The sequence below is a fragment of the Hyperolius riggenbachi genome, chromosome 1 (genome assembly GCF_040937935.1).
Source record: "Hyperolius riggenbachi isolate aHypRig1 chromosome 1, aHypRig1.pri, whole genome shotgun sequence".
Lineage (NCBI taxonomy): Eukaryota > Metazoa > Chordata > Amphibia > Anura > Hyperoliidae > Hyperolius > Hyperolius riggenbachi.
The window spans coordinates 436,018,113-436,038,655 of record NC_090646.1 but is presented as its reverse complement, the minus strand read 5'-3'; the positions used below and the strand labels follow the sequence as shown (position 1 = coordinate 436,038,655).

General features: G+C 39.9%; 1 protein-coding gene across 1 annotated transcript in view; it reads right to left on the bottom strand.

Moving 5' to 3' along the window:
• Nucleotides 1–813: 813 nt before the first annotated feature.
• LRRC2 (leucine rich repeat containing 2) overlaps nucleotides 814–20,543 on the bottom strand; it is a 351,879-nt gene continuing 332,149 nt past the window's right edge. The window contains exons 7-9 of the mRNA XM_068271441.1: nucleotides 13,805–13,957; nucleotides 11,574–11,710; nucleotides 814–1,666 (exon numbers count right to left, since the gene is read on the bottom strand). Coding sequence (XP_068127542.1) covers nucleotides 1,617–1,666; nucleotides 11,574–11,710; nucleotides 13,805–13,957 — 340 coding nt within the window. The 3' untranslated portion in view covers nucleotides 814–1,616. The remainder of the gene's footprint in view (nucleotides 1,667–11,573; nucleotides 11,711–13,804; nucleotides 13,958–20,543) is intronic.

The window sequence follows — 20,543 nt, the reverse complement described above, 5'->3', positions numbered from 1 at the left end:
ATCAATAATTTACTTATAACCCTTTAGCTTCTGTAGGATAAATAATGACATAACAATAGAAACACATAGACCAGCTCTATCCTCTGCAAGAGTTATTAGTAGAATCTCAGAATATCTGATGTGCCTACTGGTAACAAAGGAGGAGGTAGTTGTGCAATGTGTATAGCAAAGTGGTGTTACTACATAAGATTGTGCTTGCTGCCTAATACAAGAGTATGTGAATCTATGTTGCACACTGTAGGCATATTAATGTGCCACTCTCCCTTTACCCATACATTACTAGGCCACAAGCCACAGTGTCAAACACAAAAAAGATAATTTATATGGTAAAAAAAAATACACTGAAAATGCATAATAGCCTACAAAGTAAGCACAACAGGCAAATTCCACTGATGTGCAAAAAGTACAAATTACTGCAAAAAGTAAATTAAAGTAGATATCAATAATGTACAGATAATTACAGGTGAGTAATACAAGGGGCAGGCGGACAGTCATAGGTAGCCTAACGTTTGTAAAAGAAAACCAACACAGAAAAACAAAGTGAAAAAAAGAACGTCAATCTCATAACAATGATGTGGTGGTGATGGAAGCAGAAAGTGGTAATTTCCTGTATGACAGTTGAAAATTTTAATTCTACATGAATAGGAACAAGCTTTGTATATTTTGCAGAATTGCTTTCACTGTAAAGCATGAGATTACATTTTCCTGAAAATACAATGCTGTTTTGCAAATAATGATTTTTAAAATTTTTTTGAAACATCTCACTGTCTCAGAATGCAATATATTTTCATGAAAATTCCTATTTTCACAAAAACAAGATAACACAGCACTGGCAATGACTGAATGACACAAAGCAGACTTTTCCTTCCACAGAAAGATCAGTTCAAGCAAGGATTTTGCTTATATCACATCTTACCACACAATTCTTAAGGCACTGTAGTGACATATAGTAGAAGGCAGTAAATTATTCAGGATACCCACTCTTACGGTAATTTTCCTAGTTTCAGCATCAGAGACACTTCCTATCTCTATATATTTCTGTATATTGAATGTAGCTCTGCCGTCCCCATGATGTTTAGCCTAGGTTGATCAGCTATGCAGAAATTCTTTCCCTAGAGCATATTGGGACATCAAGTATAATTTGTACTGGCTTCAGGACACTGAGTATACAAACATTCCACAGAGATCACCTGACAGGTGTTGCCATCCTGTGATAAATCAGAAGAGGGAAGATTTTACAATGGCCAAACACTGTCTAAATAATTTATAAATAATTATTTTTTAAAAATAAGCTATTTTATTCATTATGCTATTTTCACTGCAGTTCCTCTTTGATAGATGTTTTATAGAATTGCTGCTATAGATGTAGGACTTCATAAACACGTGTATAACATTTTTCTCTAAAAGTAATAAAAGTAATATGTTGAATATTAAGAAACTATGTAGTAGCTATGTACATCTTATTTTAAACATTTTGTTACATCAACTTATATGTTAGTGTTCCTGGACTATTAATTAGCGTTTATATTTTTAAGGTATTGCATTCTGTGAAGGGGAAACCAAAATGTTGGACGATCAGGTTTTGACACTGCCATTTAGTTGCCATTTCTTATATCCTATATCATCAAACTCAAAGACACTTTTGTTGTGGAAGTTGGAGCGGCATCTGAAAAAGACAAAAACAAGTATAGTATTGCTCCTAAGTGAAAATAATTGTATTATATTATTGGAATTATTTTTAATAATCACCCTTTAGTGAAATATTTTAAAGACAAAAGGGGCCTGTTCCAATTCACTTTGTTCCCAAGTTTTCTCCTAGGCCTTGGTGATAGTTTCACATCTTATCAATAAAATGCCTTTGAAGCCACCAGCAAGCAAGAAAATACTCAGAATCATTTTGACAGTACCTTTTCTCCTACTTTTTGGTACTTTTTCAATTGCACAGGGCTGCACAGTTATTTAAACAGAAAAGGAAAATGATCTCCAAGGAGAAAACTTAAGAGGCCAAGTGAATTGAATCGGGCACTAGATAGCAATATTGGCCAAGCATTGGCCAATTAAAATTGCATGTGTGTACCCGGCTTAAGTAACATATAACAGCAGTTTTTCATTCTTTTGAGATGACCTGAAGATGCAGCATAAACAACGTAATTAAAAATAGCACTAAAATGATAAGGTAGCTAAACTAAATTCCGCTACCAGCGACTGATTCATTTATTGGAGTTTACGTGAACAAAGCTGCACTAATAGTTTAATGTGTTTTTATCAGCATTCATTAGTAAACTCTTTATTTTATAATAATTTAAACATGTTATTTTAAAACCAGCATATTCTTTTTCTTATCAAAGGAATCATTCCATTTATTTTGAATCTGCAGTTAGTTTCATTAAAGCCAAAAGAACAGGACTGGAAATCTCTATTGTAGATCATCAATTACTACAGTATATGTTGTAATGGACAGCCATAAAAATAGAAAGGCATTATGCAGTATTATCATTTGTAACTTTTCTTTAAAAAAAAAAAAAAAAAAGTATTAGCAGCAGAAATGTTAACCCTTTCTCCAGGTAGCTAACTGACTCACCTATATGAATAAGTGAGGAAAAAAATTGAGAAACTGGACATGGAAGAAAAAACAAGAAGCTGAAGCAATAGGAGCTAAATCTGGTGTAGTATGGACAGTATGTATGTGGCAAAATAGATAAGAAAAATGTGTGAATGAATACAAAGTAGGGTTGCTCAAATGTGCAGCCACTATAAAAGTAGGTGGGGAAGTAGTTGTCCCCACTTGACCTTTGGAGTTGTAGGTGGTCACTCTCAAAAACATATTTTAATGGTATGAGATACCATAACCCTCCCCTCCCCAACAGGTTATGCCATGGCAAAAAGAGACACCTAGGAAAATATAAGATGTTTAAGAACAGTTTAAAAAACGGTAAGTGTTAGCTTACAACACTAAGTCAATGCTTACCTTCTTTATTATTATTAGTATTTTTAAAAAACAATAGAATAAATAGGCATTGCCTTAAATAATCTTCTTATCGTTGTTAAAGGACACCTGAAGTGAGAAGAATATGGAGGCTGACATATTTATTTGCTTTCAAACAATGCAAATTGTGTGGCTGTCCTGATGATCCTCTGCCTCTTATGCTGGGTACACATGTTGCGATTTTCCGTACAATAGATGCATCTGATTCATAAATTCCCTCATGTCTGATATTACTCCCGATGGATTCTGCGCTTGATTTCTCATAGAAGTGAATGGAAAAAGATACTGTAAGAGAAACGAGCAAAGATAAACGGATCGAAGCGCAGAATCGAGTGCAGAATCGAGCGGAAAAATCGATCGGGTGGGAAAATCGAGTGGAAAAATGTAACGTGTGTACCCAGCATAATACATTTATCCATAAACCCTGAACAAGCATGCAGATTAGATGTTTGACTGGCTTTGCCGTATGCTTGCTTTGGGTGTGAGTCAGGATACCAGAGTCGTAGATGGGCACTCCATCAAAGTATAGTAGGGTGCTTGCCTCCACTATAGATAAATCGTCCAATGTATCAGCACACCAATCTTCAATCAAACACATTCTATATTGAGCCATATGTTTCCACAAGAGTTTAGTCGACAATTGTTTTGGGGGCCGCGCCTTGATAAAGGGGAACCCTGTGCGGCCCCCGAAACAATTGTTGGCTAAACTCTTGTGGAAACTTATGGCTCAATAAAGAGCGTGTTTGATTGAAGATTGGTGTGCTGATACATTGGACGATTTAGGTGTGAGTCAGACACTATTAATGCATGAAAGATCAGCAGGATGCCAGGCAACTGGTTTTGTTTAAAAGGAAGTAAGTGTGGCAACCTCCATATACCGCCACTTCAGGTGTCCTTTCACACATCAAAAAGCATGAAAAACACCTTTTTTATTTAGTATTTACAGTGGAGAAAATGCTGTCCACAACAGTTGTTCAAAGCAGGTCTTAAAAAGGGAAAATAGTCTTAAATTTAATTGCAATAACTGATATAACTAGGTGGCATCCTGTAGTCTTGCTTAAAAGGAATGCCCAATTGTTGCATGCACTTGTAAAGTTAACTGGTAATGTTTTCTTTGTACGTATGTTGTAGACACTTTTTTCCTCACATTTATTGTGTTTATGCTTTTAAAGGCATCACTTTACAGCCGATTAGCGTTTCCCTGGGCATAGTAGAATTTAAGAAGTGCATTGCTCAGTTTTTTTCACTTAAGTAAAGTTTCAGAGGGGATTGAAAATCTTATTCAGTCAATAAACATTGTTTACTCCCTTTAATATAAGCTATAACTGCAACAAATACTTATCTAATGATTTGTATTTATCGTTCCAAGGCATACAGAGCTCAGCTGAAAAATTCTAAACCTTTGGGAGTTGCAGTGTACAGAACAAAGATAGTTTAATGAATTGTACAGTCAAAACAATATTACTAGAAAGTACGGTACAATAAAAAATATACACATATTCTACAATGGCATAGACATTGTAACGTTCACCTGTTGTATTAATAAAGCCATAAAATAATCAGTTATTATTATCATCATCATCGCCTTCATAAGCTTAAATGTATAGAGTAATTACACATTGTGCAGTGCTACAACATAAAAGTGTGTTATACCTGTCCAGTAAAGTTCTCTTAAATTTTGATACACATCTAATTTCCATTATATGCAGAACGGGGTTGTGTAGCCTAGCATCATAACCAAGCTGTTTTAATAATAACTAAAGTTTATGGAAGTAACTGTGGGGTGGGAAGTATAATGAGAGTTAAGGGTGGAAGTTAAGGGTTCACCCTTACGGTTATTGACCAATATGACCATTATGACAAAACTGCCTTAGACTTGTCCCCACAGCTATTTCCCTACATGGTTATTGATATCAGGGTATAAAGGTGACAGACTGTTCCAGTGTTCCCAACTCATGCTTTAATTACTGACACATATGAATTATACAGGTTTTGTGGCTAGGTAGATGCAGTTAAGGCACTGGTTATGTTTAAGTAGCCCCAGAACCTGTATAACTTAGATGTGTCAGTAATTAAAGGGATGAATTGGCAACACTGGACTGTTCCTAATGTATGATGCAGGAATGCACTGTCCCATTCTGGACCAATTATGGACGAACATGCTTGCCAATGAACAATTTGTGGTTAACAACGACCGTTCGCCCTTTGTGTTTACCTTGATTTTTCATGTCCAAGTTTGTGTTTGCATTTAACATGAAGTTAATGACCGCCAACTTTAGCGGTTAATAGCAAGGCTCCCATACATGCTAGAATCACCAAATTTGCAGAGTAAGTTAATGAGAACAGTGGGAATAAGGGGAAGATTCCCATTGGTCTGTTAAAGAAACAATAGTGGGCACTGGAGGGAATTTTAAAGATGCTTTGTGCTTGCTATGTTTAGAAGTATAGCAAGCTTCGACACAGTGTCAGCTGCTGCTCTTTCCATGCTCCCTCCCATCTCCCCCCTTGTAGACCTTGTAGTTGTTCAGAAAATTGATTTTAAAGTTACGATCGGAAAAAAAATGCAGTTAATTTAATTAATTAAATGACAAATAATTTGTCAACCTATTGGTAGAGTAAATTTACATGTATCAAAAGAAAGAGCAGTGAATTTCATGCCAAAGTTTACAGGTGGTCAGTACCATTGTGTAATTACCACCTGGAAACCCTGTGGAACTTGCAATGCTATGGCCATGGATCGCTGTACAGGGCAATATTGCAGTATAAGGATCCCTGGCAAATTTAGTTACATAAAAAAAAATTATGTGGGGCCCCCCATCCTGAGCCTCTTTAACCCCTTGTCATTCATACAGACTGGGATAGCCGTGTGGGGCTCCACATCCTAAGCTATACCAGCACCATATGGTCCATTGTATGAGGGGGCTTTGAAAGAGAGGGGCAGCCAAGCCTCCCCCTCTCCCCCAGAGCCCTTGTCCAGTCCTTAGAGGAGGCTCTTCCCCAACTCCAGTGCCCAGATACCCGCCCTTCCCAGGTGAAATGAGTATAGGGATACTGTCTTACCCATTTCCACAAAGAGTTAAAATGAAATTAAAACATAGTCATAAAAAAGTCCTGTGTTTTTAGTTAACTATAGTTACTTACCTTCGGTTACTCTCACAACAGTATGCTCAAAAATGATCCCACGCCATAACCTCTCAATACCCGACGAATGACTGAAAATCCTCTATCCCTAAACTGACGACCACAAACAGCACCACACACGTTGCTCCATGCCCTGTACTTGCTATACTAGTATAACAAGCCCCAGAACATCTTTAAAATTCCCTCCAGTGTCCTCTATTGGTCTTTTACTAGACCAATGAGGGTTTCCATTGGCCTGTTAAAAGAGCAATAATGGGCACTGGAGGGAATTTTAATGATAGTCTGGGGCTTGCCCCAACACAGTGGCAGCTACGTTTCTCTACACCCCCCCCCCTACCTCCGCTGTCCCCACTGCAATAACACAGGGCAAGACAACCAGAGCACCCTGCCACCCCTGCACTGCCGCACATTAACCCCTGCTCAATGGGGCTTGATACACGCTGAGCAGGGGTTAATGTGCATCAGTGCAGGGGCTTCACTGGGTAGGGGGCTTTGGGTGCCCTGCCCTGAGTTATTGCAGTGGGAAAAGTGGGGGGGGGGGGAGGTTGGAGTATAGTGAGAGTGGCAGCTGCTGCTGTGTCAGGGCTTGCTAGACTTGTAAGTCTAGCAAGCCCAAAGCATCTTTAAAATTAAAATTCACTCCAGTGCCACCTATTGGTTCATTAACAGACCAATGGGAAATCCTCGGCTTATTTCCATTGTTCTTCTTAACGTGCCCTGCAAATTTGGTGATTCTAGTGTGTATTAGGGCTTTGCATTAACTGCATTAAGTCGGTGGCCATTGACATTTCTTTTGAAAAAAAAAATTAAAAAGTGTTTACATAAAATACTTATTTTTAGTGACTATTTTGCCATTGATTCCTCTCTGCCATGCCACTGTCCTGGGTTTGGGGACACTTTGAAGACCTTGTTTAAAGAAATTGTGGCTGTAAAAATGCCCTGAAGGTTTTAGAAGTTTGCCTGCCATGAAAGTCAATGGGACTCAAAACCACTAGTGCTGCAGCCACTAGGGCACACTAGGGCACAGTAGCAATGTTGGGGAGTCTTGCCTAAGGTCTCTTTACTGAATTGGTGCTGGCTTGCTGAACAGGAAGAGCCAACACTACAACCCTGGTCTCCTGTGTCAGAGGCGAAGCCCTTAGCCAGTACACTATTCAGCTGAAAAGCAGCTTGTCAGCAGCTAACAGAGGGAAAGAGCATCCCTTGCAGGAGAGGCACTCCGGCAAACCCCCCCTCTGGCGTTAGGAATTCCCCTTCCCCAGCTCTAACTGTCCAGCTTTGCCTCTTCCACGCATCTCCCCTGCCTCCCTGCTTTGTGCTCTGTGATGAGACACACAGAGCAGCGTTGTGACCCCAGTAGTCACAGCCATATTTTTTTCATTTGGAAACTTTAACTGGGGGATTGTGGGAAGGAGGAGCAGCAGAAATTGGCGCTACCTGATCTGGCTAGCCCCCAGGATCAGGTAGCATGTTTTTTTAAACCTACAGTTTCCACCTCGAGTTCTCTTTACGCTATCTTTTAAAGCTCAGTTAAAGGAGTTCTGTTCATTCCCTGGATGTCCCCCCCTTTCTCTGTCTAACTAACCTAAATATGCACCCTAACCCCTAAATCTCATTTCATACCCCACATCACTGTCCAGATGCTACCCCCACTTTAAGACTGTATCTTTCATGCTTAGGAATCAAAGTGAGGGCAGTTGAGTGGCAGGCTCAGATTATATACATTAATGTCTCATTTACAAACAGATGAAACCTTACTAAGGATGTTGAAAAAAGATTAAAGCACTTCTTTAGGGCTCGTTCACACTAGAGGCGTTTTTTGGAATTTTTAAGCACAGGCGATTTGTACAAATCCTCCTAAAAGCGCTTACACTATGCTTTCCAATGAGATAGTTCTCATTGGGGCGTTCCATTTGCTTGCCACTGAAAAAAAGCACTGCATATACCATTTTCAGGGCGATTTGCCCTGAATGGAAGGTATAGGGAAATCGCAAAGCGCTTGAAAAAGCACTTTGTATAGCGATTTCCCCAGCCCTTAATGAATAATTACATTGTATTTATTCATTTCTTGGGGTAAAGCAATCACTTCCTCACTGACGTCAGGAAGTGGAAGCGCCAAAGGGCTTACAAAAGTGCTTATAACACGCAGAGCGATTTGAAAAACAATAATAATCGCTCAGCGCTGCGATAGTGCAAACACAACGCAATGTGAACAAGGCCTTAAATCTGCATCATGGAGACCTGTCTTTTTCTTATTTCTCCCCTCTTGGTTTTTAATGTCAGGTATGACATGCAAGCAGATAAGAGTATAGTACAAATCTTGTTTAGTGGGATAACAATGAAATGCAGAATACAGTTCTAGAAGAAGAAAACTAATTATTTTCTAAAACAACACAATTTAACTATGGATGATACCTTGGGAATTACCTGCTAATTGCATATTACAATCTCATAAAACCTCTTATATATATATACTGTAATTTGCATACACTATGGCAACGATTAAATACTATAAACAGTTATAGAATAAAATGGCTCTTGGGTGCATGCAAAAAAGTAAGTCTTTATTTATTCATAATTATTGTATCAAAAAAGATAATAAATATGTGTACAATCATAGATATATGCATGCTAATTACCCACTTTAAAAAGGTTCTCACCATCAAACACCTAATGTTCAAGATCCCAGAGGCTGCAGTCCTCTGTACCAAAAAAGTTCACTGTCATGCAGTTTGCTCACAATTCCATGTGATTATGTATAGAGTGGAAAAAAATCCACAGGTTCGAATTAGAAGTTTCTCTTGGTTACTCTGTAGGTGTAAATGGCTAGAATATTCCTCAAGTCCCCAGACAACAGACCACAATTGATCTCAATTGCAAATCAGTTGTAGTGTCCAGATTTGACTGTGGCTACAAGGCACTGAAGACAAAGGACACAATCACAGTCCAGATTTCAAAAAGGACAAAGTTGTGTATACTGACAACATATCCAATCACAGTCCATATATTTATGGAGTGTTGCCAGAACAAAATGTGTGGCAGTGAAGTTTTTATTTGGTACAGAGTACTGCAGCCTCTGGCATCTAGAACATTAGGTGTTTGATGGTGACCACATTTTTAACCACTTACTTAATAACTGGTGGTTATTAATGGTCCCAGGAGCAAAGGATATCGGTGCCTCACTGCAAACGCTCGGCGCACGCTTCCACACACATTGTCGTTGCCGCCCATTGCAAAGTGCCTCGCCGGCATCAATGATCATCGGCATCAATGAGAGGACGGTGGTCAATGATAAAATGAGAGTGAAAACCTTTATTTCCAAAGAAAATATTTTTGCCATACATTGGGACATATTGGGACATATTTTAAATGTTGTAAAAACTGGGACACAAGAGCAAATAAAATGTATAGGTTTTATCCACAGTAGCACATTTTATTTTAAAACTATAATGGCCGAAAAATGAGAAAAATGTTGTTTTTTTTTAATTTTTTTCCTCTTATTCCTGTTAAAATGTATTTAGATTAAAATAATCATTAGCAAAATGTATAACCCAAAGCAAGTCAAATTTGTAATGAAAAAAAACAAGATACAGGTAATTTTGTTTTGATAAGTAGTGATAAAGTTATTGGTGAATAAATGGAAGGAATGCTGAAATGTGAAAATTGCTGTAGTCCATAAGGAGAAAACCTATTAGTGGTTAAGTGGTTAAAATGTGTATTTAGGAAGTATATATATATGTATTATTTTACACTTATCATTATCTTTTTGATACAATATTTATGAATAAATACAGATTGTTACTTTTTTGCATGCACCCAAGAGCCATTTTTTCTGTAATTGTTTACAATATTATTTTACTAGTTTTAATAATTTGGTAAGACATAGTCTACATTTGATAATTAACTAGTTGTAAGTTGCCTAATAGCATGGGACCACAAAAAGACACAATAACTTAACTAAAAATGTATATAGGAATGTATAGTATAGCAAAACCAACTATGAGGACCCATTTCCACTTAAATGAAATGTGCAAATATGCATAGGAACTGACACAAATGCAATTTCAATGGCATCATTTCTACTGAGTGTGTTTTTTTAGTCAGTTCCAATGTGCATGTATGTATTCATAAGGAACTGCTATCAAATGTGTTGATTTTGCTTTTTTTGTTTGTTTTTTTATTTCTTTTTGTTTTTTCTTTGCTGCAGCTCTAAGCATTCCTATTAATTTGTGCAGCAATTTACCGTACTACAAACTACATCGCACGGCAGATATATTCTCAGTCACTAGACTAAGCAGTGGCGGTATCTTTTAATTTGTAATTGCTAGTTTTGATATAGATTCATTAATAAATACTGCACTTTTCTTTATAGATTAATTTATGACTTGAATATCAGACTATCATGTCTTTTTGTGGTCCCAGCATATTAGCCAGTTTTTTTATAACTTTATTTCTGGCACAAAATGGGTATGTATACATTGTTGATGGTCTATATTTAAATTGAAAGAGCAGTTGTTACACAAGGATTGACATTTGTCTCTTGAGTCTTGACACATTGGTGCTTCCAAACACCTTGACTGATGCTAAATCTTTAAGCAGTAGTTCTGTTTACCAATAGCAGTCAACTACTGCGCTTCAAATGGAAAAACATACAGTACTCAAGGGATCTCAGCAATTAAAGGTTCACTCCACCAAATTTTAGCACACAGACTGCGCTTTACGTCTCTACCCACAATCCAAGATAGGAGCAGACAACACTGCAAAACATAATTCACAATTCGCACATAGTGCCAAGTACTGTTGGATAAATTCCACACACAGCACCCAGTGCTGCATTCCTGGGGGTAGTGCCACCACCACGGGAAGGATAAGAAACGCAGGTTCCCCCTTTGTGTATCCACTCACCAGAAGCGCGTCCTGTTTCAATGCATATCAGATAGGGCAGCCAAGGAGCCATTCACTCCAGCAGTGCAGATTGAAAATGTTATTGTAAAAATGCTAGGGTCTAGTGTGACAGGCGTGCACTCTGGCCACGGAACACAGAGCAGCACGTCGCCACCACAGTTCACCTCATCTGACGTCACCTCCGACTCCCCCTTACGCGTTTCTTCATGCTCGTGACTCATTCAGGGCCCAAGAATTAGTCACGAGCTGGAGTGAATGGTTCCTTGGCTGCCCTATCTGATATGTATTGAAACAAGGCGCGCTTCTGGTGAGTGGATGCATTACCACTGGGTGCTGTGTGCGTAATTTATCCAACAGTACTTGGCACTATGTGCAAATTGTGAATTGTGTTTTGCAGGGTTGTCTGCTCCTATCTTGGATTGTGGGTAGAGACTTGAAGAGCAGTGGTCTATGTACTAAAATAAAAGTCGAAAAAAAAGTCGTTCTGTTTAATGAGATACTGCTACATACTGCTACGTTTGAATATATTTGTGTACCCTACCTCTTTCTCCAAGATCTTTAAGGTAAGCTTTCATAAACTCTTTCTCAAAGTGTTCACGGGCTTGATTATAATCCTCTTCATTTTCATCTTCTAAGTTTTCATTTACGTCAATTGGGTTATCTAGAAGCCTGACATACCTGTAAAAAGAAATTGTAATTTATATGTTTATATAGAAAAATCTATACATCTCATAATTAGGTCAGTATGAGAGCCTTCCATGTTATGGCAACATTAGCATTAACCTTGGTTCTTAGGAAATTTAAGGCGCTCCTTAACTGTGATTTTTTAGCATATGATCATGTTTTCAATAAGATCATTTAGACTGAAAAATAGATGGTATTTCATCTTTCTACACCACTAAATAATACAACTTGCGATCATATCTCTACCAGTTATGATCGTATCTATGAAAAAAGCGGAACATTCATTTCTTTAACCATTTCCAGACCAGGCTAATTGTAATCTACGCCTTGTTTGGGACCTGTTATCTCTGCCAGGGTGCAGATTTAAATTTCTGCGCCATGCTACTGCTGATTGCGTCGCTCTTTTGTCACTTCAGGCCAATCACATTGGCTCACAGTGATCACAGGGTCAGGAGCCAATGAAATTTGGACTTTGGCCGACTGACTTTGGCCATTTCTAGAACTGGCAGGCCAATGTCAGAAATTCCCAGCATTTTGGACTTTGGCCGACGTCATATCGGCCAGTTCTAGAAACGGCTGGCCAATTCTAGAATTGTCCGATTTCTGGTTTTGGCCGTAACATATACACTATTGTTAGTAATACTTACATTGTTCAAATTTTTTATTATAAAACTAAAATAAAAATTATTGAAACTGAATTGCAGTTGTACTATATTTTTTTATCATAAACTGTAAATTATCATTTGAAGGAGCAACTGGAAAACATTTAAGCAACAGTACTATAAAATGATGAACTTAATTAAACAACAGGAAACCATAAAAGCCCTCATATTTATGAAATCAATAAAGATGTCAAGCAAACCGTGCATAAGTTAGAATTTTGCATATATACATATGCAACACAGACAGCCACAAGCTGTGAGTTGGCCTTCTCTGTTATATGCACAACATGTGTCCTTGTCTCCATTTCATTATATTATCTGGGAATTTATGAAGATAATCTTGGCATTCTGCCTTCTCTGCCTGCCACCAAGTTATTTGTTGGATGGTTACATATAACTTGAAGATATTAGGAGAAAACTTTCTGATTCACGGCAGAATGCAATATTTTCTTATCGCTTGTTCTCATTACTCTTTTATTTTCACTGTACTGCAAGCTGACATAGATCAGAATTGGAAGGAAATATTCCATTTTTCAAAAATGTCTTGTGATGACGAGATTTTAGTGCTGCAGACAAAATGAGATTTGACCAAACAATTTGCCAAGTCAGCTGATAGCCCAGTTTACTGCACTAATATTAATTATCTTGGCTGTCTCAGCTTATAAGGCAAAATTAACTAGGGACTGTGTCACTTGCCAGGAGATTGGAATTGATGTCAGGCAAGCATAGCAGTTGAGTTAAAAAGAAACTCCACTTTGGCAAAAGTAAATCTGTGTAACATATATGCTCATTGAGCTCTTTGTTAGGAATGCTATGCTTATAACAGATAGAGCCTCCCTTTACAATCCACCGATTACAGGGTTGCATAGGCAGCTAGCCAGTGAGCACTCTTTGCAGCGAATCCTGATGATCAGAAAACTCTTCAAGAGATTAAGAGATATACTGATCAAGTACACTGACCAGTAACGTGAATAATATTGAATATCTCATTACAATGACAGATGCAAAGAGATGGTATAGAATAACAAGTAGAGCAGACATTTCTAAAAGGTAATTCACCAAACCTTAAGCTGAAATAAAAAGTAACGGGGGAGCAGACATGTATATGAGGTAGTCCTCATGCCCTCTGCTCCCCCCTTTTCTCCTCTGTCCCTCTCCTTTCCAACTCAAATGCCCCCTACAGCAACTTCCTGTTGGGTTTGGCAGTAATGCACTGGCCTTGCTGCGTGCATCCTTGATCCCTTGATCTGCCCATGCACAAGACATCACGGCTACGTCGTGCACATGCGCAGAGCACTCCCAGCCGCAGGTATTCCATTATATGGGTTAATATAGATAAGAACATACATGTTACAGTGTAGTGGCTCTAGCACTTTTATTTTTTTTAAAGATATAGTTACATTTCTGTTGCAGATGCAGAACTTACTTTAGAGAAGGATTTTCAATAAGAGCAGAGGGTACCTCAACCAAGCTATCACCACTTACAACCAGCAATTTCAATTTAGTCATGCTGGTCAGTTCCATTGGCAAGTAAGTTATGTTATTTTTTTGTAGCTGTAATGTTTCCAGCTCTTCTAATCTGTGAAAAAATAAATATTATGAATAACCTTGATTGAGAATGTTAAATACTAGGTCAAATATATAAAAATATCCATTGAATTCCAATATTCATCCGTTAAGATTAATAAATGCATTCCTATATTTAACAAATGTACCTGGATAGATTATATTATATACTTGGTATTTTATTCATTTTGTAAAGATTAACCGTTGAACTTGCGAGGTCCTACATTGCACAGTTCTGTCAGACTGCTTCTGTGAACATGTGGTATGTTGCCAATGGGAACATGCTATAGAGGGGGTGATGAGTAATGATCTCAGTGTTACAGAATCTTTATTTTACGAAAGCATCATCATCATCATCACCATCATCATCAAGGGATACGTAATAAGATAAATTGACTTCAGTAGCACGCAATATATATTTAGATATTGTGCTCATTATGTCCTAAAGCTGTACTTTATTTTGTGTCAGTTTTAGTTGTATTGGAATGATCTATTAGGTGAGTCTGTATTTTATATGAAATGTGATATCACAGCCAGTGCAGGTCTCTGCACTTCTCTGAAAAGAACAGAATGTTTTTCTTTCACAGTGAAAGATGTTTAGCGTGGCAGGTTTTATATGCTGTTAGCAGAGAATGTTTAGTTGATTGATTCAGTGGATAAGACGTATATAACTTTTCTTCTGCTTAGTAGGGATGGTCAGAATTGCTGAATTTGAAATCCAATGGAATGCCAAATTTCGCACAGCCCAATGCGCTCAAATGCATGCAGCAGCAAATCGCTGGGATGCACTGCTGTACAGCGCACAAGTGTCGACATCAGAAAATGCGATAAGGTCACTTTCTGATGTCCCTGCAGATTTCATTATGCATTGCACGCAGGTGTGATTCAGCCTTAAGCCTGTGTTCATCCACAAATTTGCCAGTTTCCCAAACAAAAAGACATATAATTACACGTCTCATCCCCATTCTCCACACACACACAAAAATGTATCAGTGCTTCTCCCCCCCCCCCATCTAATTTCCAATATGGAGGGTGCCTGGACTTTCCACTCTTCTTCTCTTCTACAGCACACCAGCAGATCAGTGCAGTGTGTGTGACATCTCGCCTGATTCCAGCATGGGAGTCCTCTCTGCTCTGCTCTCTCCTGCAGATCACCAATCTTTTAGCTCTGGTTCTCCCCCAGTCTTTCTGCAGGTTGGATAAACTCACCTGGCATGCAGGAAGACCGGGACACAAACAGAAGCAGGGCAGAATGATCACAGGGCCGCAGAAGACAGCAGAGGAGAGAGGACTGGAATCAGGTGAGATCTCACATATGCTGTGCTGATCTACTGGTCTCCTGTGGAAAGCAGAAAGGGCAGCAGCATGCCAAGTTCTGGGGGAGTAAGCCCAAAAAATCGAGAATTCATGTTATTGCAACTGTGGTGTGTCACTGCCACCACCCCAAGGCAGAGCCGGATTAAGACTGAATGGGGCTGTAAACAAAGTAGCAGACTTGGGCCCCCTCTGAATATTATATACATATGCACAGTGTGTGTGTGTGTGTATATATATATATGTTTTTATATATAAATATATATATATATATATATATATATATATATATATATATATATATATATACAGGATCTTCTCAAAAAATTAGCATATTGTGATAAAGTTCATTATTTTCTGTAATGTACTGAGAAACATTAGACTTTCATATATTTTAGATTCAAATACACACAACTGAAGTAGTTCAAGCCTTTTATTGTTTTAATATTGATGATTTTGGCATACAGCTCATGAAAACCCCAAATTCCTATCTCAAAAAATTAGCATATTTCATCCGACCAATAAAAGAAAAGTGTTTTTAAAAGAAAAAAAGTCAACCTTCAAATAATTATGTTCAGTTATGCACTCAATACTTGGTCGGGAATCCTTTTGCAGAAATGACTGCTTCAATGCGGCGTGGCATGGAGGCAATCAGCCTGTGGCACTGCTCAGGTGTTATGGAGGCCCAGGATGCTTCGATAGCGGCCTTAAGCTCATCCAGAGTGTTGGGTCTTGCGTCTCTCAACTTTCTCTTCACAATATCACACAGATTCTCTATGGGGTTCAGGTCAGGAGAGTTGGCAGGCCAATTGAGCACAGTAATACCATGGTCAGTAAACCATTTACCAGTGGTTTGGGCACTGTGAGCAGGTGCCAGGTCGTGCTGAAAAATGAAATCTTCATCTCCATAAAGCTTTTCAGCAGATGGAAGCATGAAGTGCTCCAAAATCTCCTGATAGCTAGCTGCATTGACCCTGCCCTTGATAAAACACAGTGGACCAACACCAGCAGCTGACATGGCACACCACACCATCACTGACTGTGGGTACTTGACACTGGACTTCAGGCATTTTGGCATTTCCCTCTCCCCAGTCTTCCTCCAGACTCTGGCACCTTGATTTCCGAATGACATGCAAAAGTTGCTTTCATCCAAAAAAAGTACTTTGGACCACTGAGCAACAGTCCAGTGCTGCTTCTCTGTAGCCCAGATCAGGCGCTTCTGCCGCTGTTTCTGGTTCAAAAGTGGGTTCATGCTTCCATCTGCTGAAAAGCTTTATGGAGATGAAAATTTAATTTTTCAGCACGACCTGGCACCTGCTCACAGTGCCCAAACCACTGGTAAATGGTTTACTGACCATGGTATTACTGTGCTCAATTGGCCTGCCAACTCTCCTGACCTGAACCCCATAGAGAATCTGTGTGATATTGTAAGGAGAAAGTTGAGAGACGAAAGACCCAACACTCCGGATGAGCTTAAGGCCGCTATCAAAGCATCATGGGCCTCCATAACACCTGAGCAGTGCCACGGGCTGATTGCCTCCATGCCAATAAAAGGCTTGAACTACTTCAGTTGTGTGTATTTTAATCTAAAATATATGAAAGTCTAATGTTTATCAGTACATTACAGAAAATAATGAACTTTATCACAATATGCTAATTTTTTGAGAAGATCCTGTATATATATATATATATATATATATATTCACAGTGGCTTGCAAAAGTATTCGGCCCCCTTGAATTTTTCCACATTTTGTCATATTACTGCCACAAACTTAAATCAATTTTATTGGAATTCCACATGAAAGACCAATACAAAGTGGAGTACACGTGAGAAGTGGAACGAAAATCATACACGATTCCAAACATTTTTTACAAATAAATAACTGCAAAGTGGGGTGTGCTTAATTATTCAGCCCCCTGAGTCAATACTTTATAGAACTGCCTTTTGCTGCAATTACAGCTGCCAGTCTTTTAGGGTATGTCTCTACCAGCTTTGCACCTCTAGAGACTGAAATTCTTGCCCATTCTTCTTTGCAAAACAGCTCCAGCTCAGTCAGATTAGATGGACTTCGTTTGTGAACAGCAGTTTTCAGATCTTGCCACAGATTCTCGTCTGGATTTAGATCTGGACTTTGACTGGGCCATTCAAACACATGGATATGTTTTGTTTTAAACCATTCCATTGTTGCCCTGGCTTTATGTTAAGGGTGGTTGTCCTGCTGGAATGTGAACCTCCACTCCAGTCTCAAGTCTTTTGCAGACTCCAAGAGGTTTTCTTCCAAGATTGCCCTATATTTGGCTCCATCCATCTTCCCATCAACTCTGACCAGCTTCCCTGTCCCTGCTGAAAAGAAGCACTCTCAGAGCATGATGCTGCCACCACCATATTTGACAGTGGGGATGGTGTGTTCAGAGTGATGTGCAGTGTTAGTTTTCTACCACACATAGCATTTTGAATTTTGGCCAAAAAGTTCCATTTTGGTCTCATCTGACCAGAGCACCTTCTTCCACATGTTTGCCGTCCCCCCCACATGGCTTGTGGCAAACTGCAAATGGGACTTCTTATGCTTTTCTGTTAACAATGGCTTTCTTCTTGCTACTCTTCCATAAAGGCCAACTTTGTGCAGTGCACGACTAATAGTTGTCCTATGGACAGATTCCCCCACCTGAGCTGTAGATCTCTGCAGCTCGTCCAGAGTCACCATGGGCCTCTTGACTGCATTTCTGATCAGCGCTCTCCTTGTTCGGCCTGTAAATTTTGGTTGACGACCATGTCTTGGTAGGTTTACAGTTGTGCCATACTCCTTCTATTTCTGAATGATCGCTTGAACAGTGCTCCGTGGGATGTTCAAGGCTTTGAAAATCTTTTTGTAGCCTAAGCCTGCTTTAAATTTCTCAATAACTTTATCCCTGACCTTTCGGGTGTGTTCTTTGGACTTCATGGTGTTGTTGCTCCCAATATTCTCTGAGGCTACTTGCACACCAAGACGTTGCGTTAGGTGCCACGTTAAGGTCGCATAACGTGCACCTAACACAACGTATGGTGCTGCAAGAAAGGACGGTAGAGTGAGCCGCGTTAGGCGGCTCTATCCCTATAAGGTCTCCCAGAGTGGCGCTGATTGGCCGGCGGGACCACGTGATGCGGAGCGAGACACTCTGCATCACGTGGTCCCACCAGCCAATCAGCTGCCGCCAGTGCAGTGAATATTAAGTAGCCATGTGCGCGGCTACTGTAGCTGGCTCTCCCCGCCTCCTCTCTGCCCCCCACTGAGCATGTGCAAACAGTCTAACGCGGCTATAGCCGCTCTAACTCCGTAGCATGCTGCACTTTCCGGACAACGTGCAGCGTTACATGTAACGCAACGTGGGCTGTGTGAACAGCCCACTTGTGTTACATTGCTGTGCGTTGGGGGAGCGTTACAGGCGCACTATCCTCCCTGTGTGTAAGCAGCCTTAGACAACCTCTGAGGCCGTCACAGAGCACCTGTATTTGTACTGACATTAGACTACACACAGGTGCACTCTATTTAGTCATTAGCACTCATCAGGCAATGTCTATGGGCAACTGACTACTTAGACCAAAGGGGCTGAATAATTATGCATACCCCACTTTGCAGTTATTTAATTGTAAAAAAAATTTGGAATCATGTATGAGTTTAGTTCCACTTCTCATGTGTACAACACTTTGTATTGGTCTTTCACGTGGAATTCCAATAGACTTGATTCATGTTTGTGGCAGTAATATGACAAAATGTGGAAAACTTCAAGGGGGCTGAATACTTTTGCAAGCCACTATATATATATATATATATATATATATATATATACACATATATATATTGAGAGGGGCAGTTAAAACTGAACAGCCAAAGTTGGGAGAGATCAGTCAGGCTGAGGTGAGGAAAGAAAATATGGAGGGCAGGCAGAAGCAGCGTTGTGCACTACAAGTAGCTAAAAGTAGGTAGCTACTCATAATCAAAATTTAAATTAGATAGCCCTGCCTGCAGCAGAGGGGGGTTAACTTACGCATGCCTTAGCCATTGCACTCCATGTTGCTCCCATGCTTTCTTCTTCTGGGTTAAAAAAAAGCAAAGGAGTGACGTGCAACGTGAAGTGGAATGCCTCGGCTAAGGCAGCGGCATGGGTAAGTTAAACCTCCCCTCTACCGCAGGTAGCGCTAATTTAAATTTCGATTACAAGTAGCTACCTACTTGTAGCTACTCACAGTGCACAACAATAGTCAAATGTGTGGTTGTGATCAGGATGAAGTAAATTAGGTAGGAGAAGGCAAAAATGGAAGTGCTAGCCATAAGGGCAGGGGGTCAACATGGTGGGGGGGGGGGGGAATCAGGATGGGGTGAAACAAATCAAAGTCAGCTGCAGACAGGGGAGAAACAAAAGCACAGCTTTCAGCTCAGGACAAACCCTACACACAAACATGCACAGTGACAGCACTCACAGCAGGCATCCTATTCTGCAGCTGCCTGTTGCATGGAGTCTCTCTACTCTCCATCCCCATACAGTGAGCTGATGTTAGGAGCAGGAGGAGGGGCGGGGACTGCAGTGTGAGCCCTCGGTCTGGCCATTTGCTGAGCACTGGTGTTGGAAGTGAGGGAAGTTTAAAATCAGCTGCTGCTACTACATTCCCTCTCCTCCCCCAGTACATTGTGCACGGAAGTCTTGCCCTGCTCTCATGGGGATTCTGACTTTCTGTCCCTCAGCCAGGGAGACCTCCGTGCGTCTGTTGCTGCTAAACAGCTGATCTGATCAGCTTATCACACTACCCTGCTCCCGAGTCCCTCCAGCTTTCTTTTAGCTACTCACTGCCGCTATATCTATGCATAGGAAAGCGGGCAGCTGCAGGTGAACTTTGCAGCGGCTGCTGAGTGTGAGGAGGAACAGTGAAGGGCCAGATTAGGTGGTAATGGGGCCCCTTAAACTCTGACTGGGGCCCCAAGCAGCTGCTTGAGGTGCTTAGTAGGTTAATCCGGCCCTGCCCCAAGGGCAAGGGCCTTATAGGACAGTGCTTCTTATACTGCCCTGATGGGTGAGAAAAGGGGTGTTTCACAATTGCTGGTCATTTTACCAATATTTAGTGCGAGCGCAGAATGTAACGACACGAAATTCACATGTGCTTTCTGTTCACTACCACCAATGCCACTTACGGAATTCACAAATTGGGGCTTTATCCTCATTCAGAACCATGATGTTCAAATCTTTAGCATTATGCCCTAGCTGGAATTAACAATAAGTTACTGTCTAGTGGTCATTTTATTGGAAATCAT